This window comes from Chelonia mydas, chromosome 9, assembly GCF_015237465.2.
Source record: "Chelonia mydas isolate rCheMyd1 chromosome 9, rCheMyd1.pri.v2, whole genome shotgun sequence".
Taxonomy (NCBI): domain Eukaryota; kingdom Metazoa; phylum Chordata; order Testudines; family Cheloniidae; genus Chelonia; species Chelonia mydas.
The window spans coordinates 78,454,786-78,469,347 of NC_057855.1; the positions used below are offsets into that span (position 1 = coordinate 78,454,786).

The following is a 14,562-nucleotide window of genomic DNA, read 5'->3' on the forward strand; positions in this document are numbered from 1 at the left end:
AGTTACACACTAGCTAAGAGGTCACCTCTATATACACATACCTACAGTGTAGGGAAACCTATGGGAATTGCATATTGCTGTGTACTCCTCAGTACAGCTCACCAGCAATTCACCCCTGGTATTTGCTCGATACATGCTTTTGGGCACAGGAGGACCTCATGTCCCATGACCCATTCTCCAAGACAATGCTATGTAGAGAATTTTCAAAAGAGATGCCTTTTGATGCAAATCAGAAATTTCATTCCCAAGTCCACCTGATCTCTCTCTCCACAGGGCATGTCGAAGGTACCCGTACTGGGATCCATAGGTGCCATGGCAGTAGTTAGCTATTCCAGAGTTTTTAGGACCAGTTAAAGATGGACCTAGGCCTCACAGTTCTGGACCCAAAGCTCATAATTCTGTTCTCACTGCCTACGTACAAGAGAGAACAGGGCCATACCATGCATCCTGTTGGACTCCTTGAAGCCTTCATCCTTTTTCACGAAAGCCTCTTGTGTCCTCAAATAGTATTTTATATTTGCAGGTAAATACCAGCTGAGGTTCTCATCAAATACACTGAACAGGAGATAAAATTCCTTGTCGATCCCTTTCTACAATAATAATCACAATAATGGTCATTCATTTTAAAAACACACGGATCACCCGTTAACTGTTAAAGTACAGGCTGCTTTGCATGATGGCAATTTCTAATTTTTTGTTTCTTAAGTTGTCCACTTCCACCTCTTAGGGGGCCAAATTCTGATGTCTTTATTCATGCTGAGTAGCACTTACTTTACAAGTGGTCCCAGAGCAGCACTGGGACCATATGTGAAGAAAGGTATGAGTAAAGCATGAGTAAAGTGATCAGAATTTTGCCCAGACTGAAAAGCCATTCTCTCCTTCCCCCACAATCCATAAATTCGGGTGCTGGACACTCCCCACCAGTTTCCAATAGGGTCAAAATCCGAACACTCCCCACTATGCAGGGTCTGGAGTTGGGCCCACCTAATACAAGATCACAATGCAGGATTGTTTCCTACCATCAAGACTTGAAAACTTTGTCGAGTCCAGTTTGAACTGACAGAAGCAATGAGACTTCCACAACTTCTCCTGAGGAACCTATTCCACACACTAATAGGTTTCCCTATTAGGAGATCTTTAGCTGATATTTAGCCAAAATTTCCATTTGCTCAGTTTCCTCCCCTTATTCTTACTAATACCCCCTTGGACCACTCTTAATTATTTGACCCTAGGATTTATTTACACCCTCAAATACCTGTAAATTGTTTATCATTATAACCTCCCTTCCACCTGCCAAGTTATATATAGTTTAACCTTTCCTCAAAATCAAACTCTCCTGCCCCTTAACCAGGTTCATTGGTCTCTTCTGAACTCTATCTAGTTTAGCCACATCATTCTGATCCAGAAAGCAAGATCTTCAAGGGAGGCTTTTAAAGCAGCTGCTTTGCAGAGTCACCAGCAACTCCCCAATCCACATTACAATGTATTCACAATCATGCAGCTAGTTTTGTCTTCTGTTGCCCCCTGTTTGTCATATGTGGGCCTGTTACTTCAGTGCTGCCTTGTTCCCTTGTGTACTCATTGTGCTACTTTGGCAACACCTGTGAAAAAGTGTTGAACATTTCTTCATTAAATTCCAAGGGAAAGTGTTAGTCCGACCTATGATTTCACTTATCTCCACATCACAAAAGCCTGCAGAACACCATCCATTTTATGTGCTTTTGTTGTAAAATCACCCCTTCATTTGAATTCTTCTCAAAATGGGCTGAGTTTAGAGTAGAACCTAGCTCCATTTGAAACTCAAAATGTTTCATCTTTCAAGCAAAAAATTCACAAACCTTTAGCAAAAAGGGGACTGTTTTCAACTTAGTATGAAAATGATTTTCAATATTTTCAATTTTGTGGTGAATTTTTCACACACCTCTCATTAATAATAGGAAGAAGAGGAAGAAAAAGAATAGGGGCATTCTGCCCTACATATATTAGGATAAATGTATCCCTGTGTAATCCCATAACTGTCAGTATAGGATCAGACCAAGGATTTTGACAAAATCCACCTAAATGCAAAAGGTTTCCCTTTCCCTTTAATTAAATCCCAAGATTAGATTAGTCAAAGATTAGTCAAAGACCTCAGGAATCCAATGTGTTAGGCTTCTCCCATAAGACACTTGGATGCATGAAGTTTGCATGGTTGAGGCAGCGTGCATATTCTGCCTAGATGCTTTTATTCTAATCTGTGGGGCGCCCTCACCCATATATTTTTAATTACATTTCAGTTACCAAGGTTTTATTGGGGTCTCCTTTCTCCAGTTATTTCTTCCCCAAGGACGAAGACCTTAAACATTGCAGTGGGAGAGCTGACTCTACCTGCTTGTTGCTGGTGTTGAGAGTCCCAGGTCTGCAGATCACCAGAGGGCCCACTAAGCCGGAACTGGTATCTTGGATGGGATTTATCGCAGAGGAGTACATCCAGGTCAGGCAAGGAGGGTCATTGGCTGTGGGTCCAACTTGCTGTGGTACAGTCCAGCGGTATGTGAAGTTATGGAGAGGCTCAACTGAAGCCCCATTCCATGACAGACCTTTAAAACACAAAATGCTGATATGTATTCATGTATACAGCCCCTTTTGCAAGCTCTGCAGCTCGTTAGTGTCATCTGCTACTGTGATTCATTTCACTCACCACCAAAGGGCAGCCACCTCCGGGGTAGAATGGGGCAGCCATTATATATATCTCAGAAATACAGTAGGGGCATATTTATAGATTACTGGATATACGTGTGTGGGCAAATTTAGCGTAGGTGTCAGACAGAGGTGGGCCTCATGGCATGAAATAAAGAAATATATCCAATTAAATCCTCAGGAGAATTTTGGTAGGTGGAATATAGCTACCCAAATTACAGTGTGACCAGGGATATAAACCTCTGCTCTTGAAACAACCATCACAGGATCTTTAGGGGCCAGAAATGGTCAGCACTGTGATTTCATCTCTCCTCCAAGAGATAGTAGCTCCAGCACCACCTCCTCTCTGGTGCCACGCTGGGCAGTGGTTCAGTGATAGGTCAAAGGGAAGAACATCCCCTACTGCATCATCAGCCCACTTCTCATGGTACACTAGCTGAGCAGGCCCTGCTTTACTCAGCTAGTGAGATTGGAGAGGACCATCACCCAGTGGGGTGAGGCTGCAGACTGTGGAACCATACCACAGGGGTTGTCATTGCCTCAGTTTAGAAAGAGGGGGTGGGATGAAGTAACAAACCGTCGTGGTACAGCGTTCCTTCCCATTCCTTTCCATAAAACACACCATGGGGCTGGATACTGAAGGGCCAAGAGGCTTTGTTAGCAAATGTCACCAAGACGGTGTCTCCCACTTCAGCTTTTATCACTGGACCTGCAGAGAGAGAGAGAGAGGGAGAGAGGATAATGGAGTGATTTCCAAGATAACTGGACAAAGCAGGCTATCCATGGCCATTTTCTACCCAGAGTTCACAGCCACAGATGACTAACAACAATGGGTATAGCAGAACCGCCAGCTGTCTGGTTTTGGCCATGCTAAGTAGGACTGCTAGCCATTCAGGCAGACTGGCATTCGGGGCAGGGAGGGAGAAACTATTTAAAAGTAAAATAGCTTGAAGTTTGACTGAGAGAATTCAGTGAAGAGGTTACTCCAGGCCCAAAAGGCTGGGATTAAATGGGAGGGAGAGGGAGAGCTACCCCCTACTCCTTAGCTGTGCAGTGAGAATTCCCCCTCCTGATTTATGTCCTGTGCCTACTCACCACCCCTGATCCTACTCTAAATCAATGATCAAAGCACTGACTTCAGTGTGATCGGATCAGGCCTTTCATCTCCCTAATGGCCTGTATGAGAACTAACCCCAAGCAGCCAGACTAATCGATCTATTAATCTAATCCAATCTAATCTGACCTATCACATTCCTGTTGTGTCTCTCACCAGAGTATTATCTAGGCATCAAATGCTCAAATTATAGATGGTATTAAAGTAATTCAAAGGAATTAATGCTGTGCCCCTCCATACATGATTCATTCGCTCTCCAAGTCCCACTCCTTTTGTCTCATCATTATCTGATCACAAAGAGCACTGCCAGCTCCTCCCGGGATGAAGTTTCTAAGTAGAAAGTGGGGTTCGTATTGCGTCCTGAAGACACAGTCAGAAACACATAATCAGAAGCTCAGGCAGACGAGCTCTTTGCTGTGATTTGTTTAGTCAGAGATAGGGGAATAGTGTGTTCCTTGCCCCTTCCTGGTAGCTTCCAAAGGTTGCTGTGGCAGAACAATACTGGGTCCCCCCCAATCACAAGACCACCAGCCCCGCCAGTATAGGTCTTCCTTGCTCTAAAGAGCTGCAGTGTAATGTCATCCAGGAAGCACCTCCACCACAGAGGGCATTACTTCTAGGAATTATTGGACAGTGCCAGCCAATCAGCATTTCTCTGGTGCTGATAGATCATTCTAGAAGGTGCTGTAAGAGGGTTTATGTTGCCAGACAATCCCTACCAAGTATCCCAAGGTGCATCTCTTCTTCTGACCGTTGTTTTTCTAGCCGGAACGTTGCATCAGTATATTCCACATACTTGGCCTTCCAGTAGGTTCCCCCAATCCGCCTGGCGCTATGCTTGAAGAACTGCTCAGAAGAACTAAACACAGAGAACAAATTTCATGTCCTTTTACAAAGAGGCAAACTCCTCTACCCCCATCAGGGTAGTGACAGCAGCAGCTCTCAGCTCTGCAGCCCTTTAAATTGAGTCTAAACCTCTGATTTTGAAAACCCAGCAATGCCAAGTATAGTAATGCCGTTAGGTAGCACTTTTCATCTGGGAGTGTGACAAAGCCCTTTACAAACTGATAGGCAGACTTTATGTAGGGATCACCTCACTCTCCCCAGGAACGCAGCCAACTCTGTGCTGGAACACGGCCACTGTTTAATAGTTATACAGCAATTCTGTACCACAGTTCGGGCTCAGGATTCACAGACTAGTATATCCAAATGAAACTGCAGTACTGACTCAGGGAAAGATGCCCTCTATTGAATCAACACCACTTCAGCAAAACTTTCCATGGAGGTCTTAGGAAAGCACTATGAGAATTGGGATGTTTTGGGTAGTGGCAATCCTAACTCTAAAAGAAACACACATGAAATGAAAAGAGACTAATTTCTTCTCGCCGTCCCCTCCGCTGCATTCCAAAATGTGCCCTGCTGGAGAAGCAGCAGAGTCTGGTGGCGAGAGCACAGAGCCTGGGACTCTTGAGGTCGAACTATGGCTCTGCTACTGGTTCACTGTGTGGTTTGTTGGGCAAGTCACTTAACCTCTGTGCATTTCAAGTTTTCCCATGTGTAAAATGGGCATGACATTTACCACCTCCTAGGGATCAGTGTGAGAATTCATTAGTTTCTATTTGCAACGTGTTCTGAAAATATTAAACACCCTTATGTATGCTAAGTATTATTTCAGCTGTTTGGAAAGGAAAGGATGTAAAACTCTCAAGAGAGCTATTCATTTAAATCGCTCGGCATTTGCTGCTAGATTTCACGTAGAAGGCTAGATGGAAGCTGAATGTAAATCTGTAGTACATCTATGCCACCCTGTGTCTGCCACTGGATTTGCTTTTTTAATCGTAGCTACTTTCTTTTATCAAACTCGCAGGCTTCTTGCTAAGTCAGGTACAGTGAGTGGAGATGGAACTTGGAGGCAACTGTGATGTGTCCCTCAACCATACAGCATGCTGGGACACCTGAAAGCTTTGTGAATGTATGTTATGTGAATCGCATGTTAAACCATTCCATAGAAAAAGGCATTCCAAATTTCCTTGAGAGTGTTTCTGTCAAGCTTTATTCCAGACAGTGGCTACAGATTTTAGTACAGTGCCTTGCATGCAAAAATCCTCTTACCTGCCTGGCTCCTGAAGACTTTTCTCAGTGCTCTGGTCAAGCCCTGAGGGTCCATAATTCCACTGTACTTCCTTTGCAGCTATATAGTATCTCCGAACTGTCCCTTTCAGGGAGGACTCTGGAGCTTTCTGAGAACACTGTCTGACTTCGTAGACCGCTTCCATTCCAGCTGTACATGGGAGAAGCAAATGCACGCTTAACTCCTGTCTGCCACTCTGAATGGAAGGTGGACAGGGGACCTATTTCCACAGTGCACCACCCATTCTCTTTGCACAAGTCATTGAGCCCAGTTGTCCCAAATTATGCATGGCTGGGAGTGAGTGTTTAGGCAATTGCTTCACATATGAGAGTTTTCTTTTCCAGCAGGCATACCTAAATACAGGACATTGCATTAGGGTGGTTGGTGTACAAAAATAGCCCTCGGCCACTCCCATGTGTACCATACAGGTACAGCATGGAGAGACTACAGGTCCCAGCATGCAGTGCTCCACTCTGATGTAAAGCGCCTTCTGCAGCACCACCAGCTGCTCCAGTCCTGTGATATTCAGTGCTGAACAAGAGATGTCACATCTGGCATCTGTAATCCCTGTAAGCTGCACCTACATATTAAAGACCAGGGTGGCTGTAACTCACCAGTTTTATGCAATATAGGGGGAGCCATCAGATCAAATCATTGATTACACAGCAGGGGAAGTCCTTTTACCATGGGGCGTTGCCCACAAGACTGTTCTGCTTCATCCCGTAATGTCAAGGGTCCACAGTGGGGAAGTGAATGGGGGCCACAGAGTGCAGGACAGATTCCAGACTGTGCCTTACCTTGCAGGTGATTGTTGACCTGACAGTTCAGAAGCCATCTCCCAGTGTTACTGGGGATCATGTCAGCTGTAACAAAAGTGGCTGGAAAGAGGCTGGCCACATCAGACCTGTGGCCTCTGATGGTGAGTGTCTGTCCATGGAAGAAGGCTGTGTGAATGTCAGTCTCACTGCCCATCCCAAAGAGGTGCCACGCCACGTGATCCCCAGCACACATTGTCATCTCAGGTAGGTTCCCATACACATAACCATTAATAGCTGTAAAACCAAGTGAATGAAAAGCAGAGATCAGGAAGGGGGTGGAGGTGGGGTTCACAGCTCCATCCTGCAGGTCCCATTACAGAAACACAGGACATTCAGAAAACAGGTCTCAACAGAACACCTTTCCCTTCTCCTGCCCAATCCTGGGGAGCCTGCTTCCACAAATCATTTTCTAAGATGGATCTTATTCTGGACATCAGATTAATGGCCACACGTTCACTGAAGGTAAAAGCCAAAACCCTGACAAAAATTATGATTGTTTTGATGGTGCATCTTTCAGCACAAGGTCTCACTGGCTTCTCAAACCATCCCTGCACACATCAGATGAGACTGCACTTCAGGGTATCAGGGAAGGAGCTCCCCAGGCATAGATTGACTGGGCAAAGCCAGTGTGAAAGGTGGCACTCACCATGCATTCTGTTGCTCACTTGGAACTCCTCATCTTCCTTATCAACAGATTCTGGGTCTGTGCAGAATGATGCAATGTTCTCATCCAGGTGCCAGCTCAGGTTCTCATCAATCACGCTGAACATGAGAAAGAAATCAAGGTCCACGTCTTGCCGTCTTTGAGCTGTGCCAGTCAGAGCTCCTAGGGCAAGAGAAAGGATGAGTGACTCCCACTGCAAAGCAGAGATCTGTCAATGGATTTAGTGAGATCAGCGCTGTTAATTCACCAACAGCATGAGACTCCTGTTCTCCCTGATATTCCAGGCCAGACTATCACTGAGGTCTGCCAATGCACCTCACCCTAGACCTGCAGTACTCCCTGCTATTCCATTCCTAAATTCCAGTGTGTCTCACTTCTGATTTACAGCACCCCCTGCAGTCCTGGATCTTTCAATAGTGTTGTCACTCTTGCTGAAATCCTGTAGGGTTTGGAGGAGGTTTGAGGGATTTGTCTTTCTTTCTTTCTTAATATGTACAAATGGGGTCTTGAATGAGAACCCTGCACTACCTTCCACTTGTGCATTTGAACTGATCCACAGAGCTGAGAAGTTAATGTACTGACTCGCTAAGCCACAAAGAAATAACAATCAGAATCAATCTAGAAATTGAGAACTATCTCAGATTACATATAAGTTCCACATTAACTAGATAGCTGTCTAACAATGCATAACTGCTTGCCTTACCATAACTGAGATCATTGCAAAGTCTTCAGTTTGTGTGAAGTTGTAACTCTGAGCTGTCTTTCCCCTGAGGTTTTACCTTCTTTGCATGTCAGTAATGGCCCAATCAACCCAGAAGCAATGTCCTTCGGGGCATCAGTGTGAGAGTGGTAGACCCAGGTCAAGCAGGTTGGGTCGTCAGCCATCGGGCGGTGATCTTCAGGGACAGTCCAAGTATATGTGTGATTCCCTCCTGGTGGAACAGCATCATCCTTCTTATGATCCTGTGAGAATGCATCGGGGTACAGGGACCCTGGAATAATTGAGCAATCACAGCATCCATTCAAGTTTGGCAGAGAATATATAACGTATAAAGCTGTACTGCATTTCTCACACTAGATACAGAACAGATAGCTGCAAGTTACTTTTTCCACTTCTGTAGCACCTTTCAAGTTTTAAGATTCATACCACTTAAGTAATGTAATCATCATTTTTCCAATGGGCAAACTGAGGCTCAGAGAAGTTGTTAAGTGACTTTGCCCAGTATGCTGGTGGCTGAGCCAGAAAGGTGACTCATGGTCCCATGTTCTAATAATTGCTTTTTTATAGTCTCACTGGAAAACAGAGAACTGTGCTAAGTGTTCAGTTCAAATCTGCAGTACGCCAGAAATAGTTCCTTTCTAAATTCTCTGGGACTATTTCAAACAGTGACTCTCTGTTCTGATATTCTATCATTCCTGTGGAACCTACAAGATTCATCACGTTAAAGACATCTAAATATGCGTAGCACTATAATATAAACATTCATTAGCTACTACCTTACTGGTCCTCAGCTCCTGTATTCTGGCAATGAGAGTGTTACTGATATTGTGTTCTTTAGGAAGGAATTTGGACATTCCATTAAGGAGTTCATGTTTGGAAAAAGTGCATCCAACTCAGATGGTACCATACTGCTTAGAAATCCACTAACCCTGCATCCGGTGGTATTGCTAAAAGCCTGCCTAACTATACCAGTTTTCCAGGTGATATTGCTTTGAGCCAACCCAAACATGTCCCCTTCTCAGCTGGCTTTGCTTTCTTATATACTCCTAAATTCACAGTGGGGAAACTGAATCTGAACTCAGCAGGGGCTCATTTACCTTCTGAGTCCTTCTTGTAGAAGACGCCATGAGGATGGACTGTGTGTGGCCGGTTGGCAAAGTTTTTTAGGTGCACGGTAATGGTGTCACCCACTTCTGCTCGTATGATGGGCCCAAGAAATCCCAGCCAGGCAGGTTTGGGGATCTCTGTTGTATATGTGGAGTCTGAGTATTGCTTATACACAGATTTTTTGTAAGTGCTTCCCACCCTGTCCTTGCCAGGCTGGAGGAACGTAGAGGCTTCTCTGTTAAATTCAAAACAGGTAACAGATCGTGAATAATGTGCCATCTACTACAGCTGCATAACATGGACAATAGTGATAACAGAGACACCTAATGTAGCTCTCTCAGCTGACTCCTAGAGTCTCTGCTGTGCCAGCGCTCTATCCCTACTCCTAGTCCAGCATTGTGCTTCCTCTTCCCGAACCCTGTGGGAGCTCTGGGAATGCAATCCGACTGGACAGTAACACTGGCCTCTCTACTCTTGTCTGGTTTTTGAGTGTTGTAAAATATGAGAGGAACTGACACAATGTAATAGATCAGCACAGCAGACCATCTAGATTGAGACTAGGTCTCTGGCTATGATCAGTGCTGAATGCTTCAGGGAAAGACCTGACACAGTCCCCATAAATGTATTTAACTGTAGATGCTATACAATGGTGGAATGGGGGGAAATTTATTTCTTATCTGGTGATCATTTTATGCACTAAAGGATGAAAGTCGAGAGCCCTAGTGATTGCTATCCTACCTATTGTTCTAGTCCTTTAAATCTATTTCAGTGCTTAATTCTAGTGCAGACGGGAGCTATGCTCTGTGAGTTGCAAGGGGGAAAAAAATCTCCTGAGCTCTCTCACAAAGACTAACACAAGAAAAGAGGGTTAGTTTCTAGTCAAAAGCTGATGTGAAATATTAGTGGAAAGAGCAGTCAGCTCAGGCTGATGTGTCCCCAGTACATATCTAACCTTCAGAGTTGAAACCTCTTACAAGTGTCCAAAGGTCAATACAACAGTGGATTGCTTTTTTTTTTTTTTTTTATCATTTCCTACCAGATGAGAGGTGAATCTTGGCTCAAGTATTAGTGTATCAGGTCATAATGGAAGGAGAAGATATTTTTGCCTAGGAATCAACATTGCTGCAGCAACAAAAATATTTGTGGCACATGGGCAAATAGAAAAACTGTTCTTTATGGGCTCAGTGCTGTACCACTGAAGTCAACCCCGAGCTTTGTCATTCACTGCAATAGAGAAGGTTAGGGCTGTAGGTATGCAGCTCAGAGTGGCACTACATCCACAAAGTCACTCCTGCAGCCAGCCCTTCTATGTAGCTGGGCCAGAGCAGATGTTTTAAAAAGGGATAAGAGAACCTGGCAGTGACTTAAATTTTATGAAATCTTATAAAAATGATACAATGTAGTGTAATAAATGGTAACTCTTATTTAGCACTTTTCATCTCAGAGTGCTTTATGAAGGAGATCAGTATCATTATCCCTGTTTTAGAGGCACAGGGAGGGAAACGGACATGCCCGGCAAAAAGCACAGGCACACAAACACATACTTCTCTCTCTCTCAAAAGGTTGAAGCTGTTTCCATTTCAAAATGAAAAGCCCTGAAGTTCTTTCAATAGTTTTTGTGATTTATTTTACAATATATAATATATATTCAAAATGTGTCTGAAAAATATTGACATTTTGCCAGCCTGATACACGTGATCTAAATAGTTATTTAAAAAAATCTGTTTACTGCAAATCTAGTTTCATTTTCAAACCGGGGCCATATTTTCAACTAAAAAACTTTTCCTTCATAATGTTTTAACTAGTTTTATTATTTATTTCCCTGAGGAAATAAGTTCCACAGACTAATTCTATGTTTAATCTCAGTGACTGTCTCTTTGTTCTTTCATTATTATGAGAGAAGGTGAAGAGAAACACAAGATTTACCTTCTCTAAAATATTCATTATTTTATATGTATTTTCTATTATGTCCCCACTTATTTGTCTTCTTTATAAACTAAATAGTCCCAACCTATTAAATATCTCCATATATGAAAATCTTTCCTGGCCTCTGATCATTACTGTTGCCTTTCTCTGAACCATTTCTATTTCTGCTATATACTTTTTGAAATAAGTGACCCAACTGTATAAAGAATTCATGGTGACAGTGTAGCACTGAGAAAGCTTGTCTAGGAAATGGATTTTATTTACCATGAAAAATTTCAACAGGAAATGCACAGTTTTCATTTGCAGAGAATGCTTTTTTCAGAATTTTTCTTAAGTTGCCATTTAAAAGACTTGGTTTGGTTTGATTTAGTTTTTTGTTTTTGAAAACCAGAAACCAAATATTTTCAAAAATTTTTATTATTGAAAACCATTTTTTTTCTCAGTTTTTAGGCTTTTGGGTTTTCAACAAAACTCTGAACATTTTTGATGAAAACATAAGCTTTCTTGCAAAAATTTCCACTTAGTCAAAAAGGTATTTTTTGTCAAAATATATTTTTGACCAGCTCTAACCGCTTGTGTACATAATGGCATAAAATTCGCAGGCTTCAAGGCACATAAACGGATCACCAGCTAGGGTCAGGAAGAAATAAACCCTATGATACAGCATTGTGCAATGGGGTGCATTCTAAAGGGTTTGCACTTTCCTCAGAAGCATCTGGAATTGATCAACGTATATTGGACTAGATTGATCATTGGCCTGTCCCAACGTGATAATTTCTGTGTTCCGATGATAAAAACAGGTTAACCATTAAGCCAATAAAGATCAGATATGGCACCACATCACCTGCTTCCTTAATAAAACTTCTTGCATAAACCTCCTGAGCCATTAGCTTTTTTAGACTCAAATACTTATAGTTGTTAAACATACGGTTCATCTTTAATGCTTCGGTCTGTGATTATGTTCTTCCCTGTTGGAGCATAATTCCATTCCACCTCACAGATACCCAGGTAATAGACTCTGGTGGCACCTTCAGCAAAGATGGGCAGCAGCAGCAGCAAATGAAGGAAAAACAGAGACTGAGGCAGCAGTTGCCGACAAGATTCCATCCCAGCTCAAGGTGAAGGCTCTTCAGGAGCAGGCTACCGCTTTTTTGGAAAAGAAAAAGAGTCTGAAGTAATCGGACAACGATCAGGCTTTCACTCTCATAACTTAGTCCAAAGCAGTGTGGTTTGAAGGTACGGGATGTTCTGAGAACATGGGAAGGAATCAACATGTAAAAACTTCTGGGGTCACCATTTAATTATACCAGAATGAATGGGAAAATTACAAGGATTCTCAGCTCCCATGCTTCAAGCATAAGGTAGTCACTGGCTCCAGGATGAGAAAAAAAATCCTCCATCTGCCCCCCCAACCCCACACACACCCTGGTCTATTAATGTACAACAAAGGGTACTGAAGGAGTTATACCTTCCTCAACAGCATCTGACACTGGCCACTGAAGGAGACAGGGCAATGGACTATTGACAATTGGCCTGTCATACTGGGGTATTTCCTATAGGGTGGAGAGGGGCTTGGCATGCCTAAAAAATCCTGACTATCTCTCCTGCTGACCTAGCCAACTTTCTCAAGTGTTTCATTGGATATAGCATTCTCCTAAACTGCTTGTCCTGTAGTTTTGCGTCATGTCGCTGTGCATTGTAAAACTACTGTGTTCCACTGTGGGTGTTTGTACTGCCGTGGTGGGTTAAGTGGTCCTTGTAAATCTGTTTCTCATGTGCTTTGGGGTCCTTCTGAATAAAAACCACTATAAGTTATCATTGCATTTACTAGCCCTCCAACTATCTCTTATGCTAACATAGAGAGCTAATGGATAGAATCCTGAACCAATTCATTTGTCCCCAGAAATTAATGGTAACTGGCAGACAGCATTGTTAATCAATCCCAGATAGTCATTCAGTTTCCAAGGCTGAGCTTTTCACTCCTGGGTACTCAACTTGGAAAACCCCTCTTTGTGGTATACCCAAATGTGTGAACTGTTCCCACACACTCCTCTGCTCCAAATGAGAGCAGTCTCTGAACTCGTGAGAAATTTCTACTCTACAATCCAATAATATGTAGGTCTCCTAGTGTTTTTCATCTGTAGCTTTCAATACACTTTGCAAAGGAGATAAGTATCATACCTATTTTACAGGTGGGGAAACAAAGGCATAGAGAAGTGAAATAACTTTCCCAAGGCCTCCCAGCATGCTACTAGCGGAGCTAAGACTAGAACAAAGGTCTCATGCTACTGCTCCATCCACTAAGCCACAATTAAGGTAACTATTAGCTACTTGGAAATGAAAGGACTGTGTTTACATACACTCATGCTGTTCTTTAAAATAGGTTTCAAACGAATTTGTTAACTAACCTGTACATGTGCTATTCAACACACACACAAATATCATGTTGAATAGAGAGAGGCAGCAGTGACCAGTCAAGAGGAGGAATAGACGGTGCAAAAACTGGATTAGCCTGAAACCTCTTACCCTATTAACATTGATCACTGAGAAAGGGTAATCTGTTGACTCATCTAAGAAGTGGCTTATTAGCCACCTGGATATAAATGAGGTGGCAGGGGCCCTCTAGGGGAAAGGATTTTTGGGATGTGATTCAGCAGTCCTGAAGGAGGATACCTAAGAGTAGTCAAATGTGGGGAGAAGGTTTGGGCTAATCTTTATACTTTGTTCACAAAACCAGATTTCAGGAAGGGGGTGAGTTTGGACTTTATATCAAGTATGGATAGTGGTTTTTAAGCAGACTGGGAAAGGAGCCACTTACAGGTGAGTCACTTGTTCTAGAAACCCAATATGACAGCATTAGCTGGTTTACTGAATACATTTTACTTGCATGGATGTCCACCCAAAACTAAACTTCCAGTGAATTTTCCAGGCCTAATGCAAAAACCTGAAATGGAATCTTTGAAAGATCCCAAAGAGAGGTAATATCAAAGATCAGGTCAGGACCAAAGCAGGGGTTTGATTTAGGATACTACACTTTCCTGTGCTCCATTTCTATGAAATGGTGAAGCAGCTTATCTCAACTAAGATTCATAGGGCCTGATTCTGCTATAACTCACATGTATTTTATGTGAACTCCATTGACTTCTAAGGAGTTATTCCTGATTTTACACTCTGGTAAAAAAAAATCAGTATTGGGTCAGTGAACTGAAGGAGAGAAAACAGACATTTCAACTCCCTTATTCTAATCCCCTCTGAAATAGATACATCTGTTTAGACACGAAAACATACATTAAACATCTTAAAGCCAGATGTTGTTCTCTGATACTATAAGAAATGCATAAAAAGGAAGAAAACTACTATTCTTTACTTCTCTCCTTGTGGCATGTGAAACTCCGTATTATC

At 42.8% G+C, this 14,562-nt stretch overlaps 1 protein-coding gene and 1 long non-coding RNA gene across 4 annotated transcripts in view; one reads left to right on the forward strand and one right to left on the reverse strand.

Annotated features, from left to right (window-relative positions):
* Positions 1 to 14,562, reverse strand: part of HEPH (hephaestin) — a 34,603-nt gene that overhangs the window by 16,130 nt on the left and 3,911 nt on the right. For 2 of the 3 annotated variants that reach the window (XM_043522923.1, XM_043522924.1), the window contains 10 exons: positions 12,089 to 12,306; positions 9,225 to 9,469; positions 8,186 to 8,398; positions 7,389 to 7,568; positions 6,722 to 6,976; positions 5,906 to 6,074; positions 4,513 to 4,652; positions 3,257 to 3,388; positions 2,368 to 2,579; positions 440 to 590 (listed from right to left, as the gene is read on the reverse strand). In XM_043522923.1, coding sequence (XP_043378858.1) covers positions 440 to 590; positions 2,368 to 2,579; positions 3,257 to 3,388; positions 4,513 to 4,652; positions 5,906 to 6,074; positions 6,722 to 6,976; positions 7,389 to 7,568; positions 8,186 to 8,398; positions 9,225 to 9,469; positions 12,089 to 12,267 — 1,876 coding nt within the window. In that variant the 5' untranslated portion in view covers positions 12,268 to 12,306. Of the gene's footprint in view, positions 1 to 439; positions 591 to 2,367; positions 2,580 to 3,256; positions 3,389 to 4,512; positions 4,653 to 5,905; positions 6,075 to 6,721; positions 6,977 to 7,388; positions 7,569 to 8,185; positions 8,399 to 9,224; positions 9,470 to 12,088; positions 12,307 to 13,568; positions 14,014 to 14,562 lie in introns of those variants that run through there. The other variant, XM_027822590.3, reaches the window with a different exon arrangement.
* On the forward strand, positions 2,291 to 6,867 carry LOC122461807. The gene is made up of 3 exons (XR_006284000.1): positions 2,291 to 2,473; positions 5,661 to 5,765; positions 6,729 to 6,867. It is a non-coding gene; the product is annotated as an uncharacterized LOC122461807 (long non-coding RNA).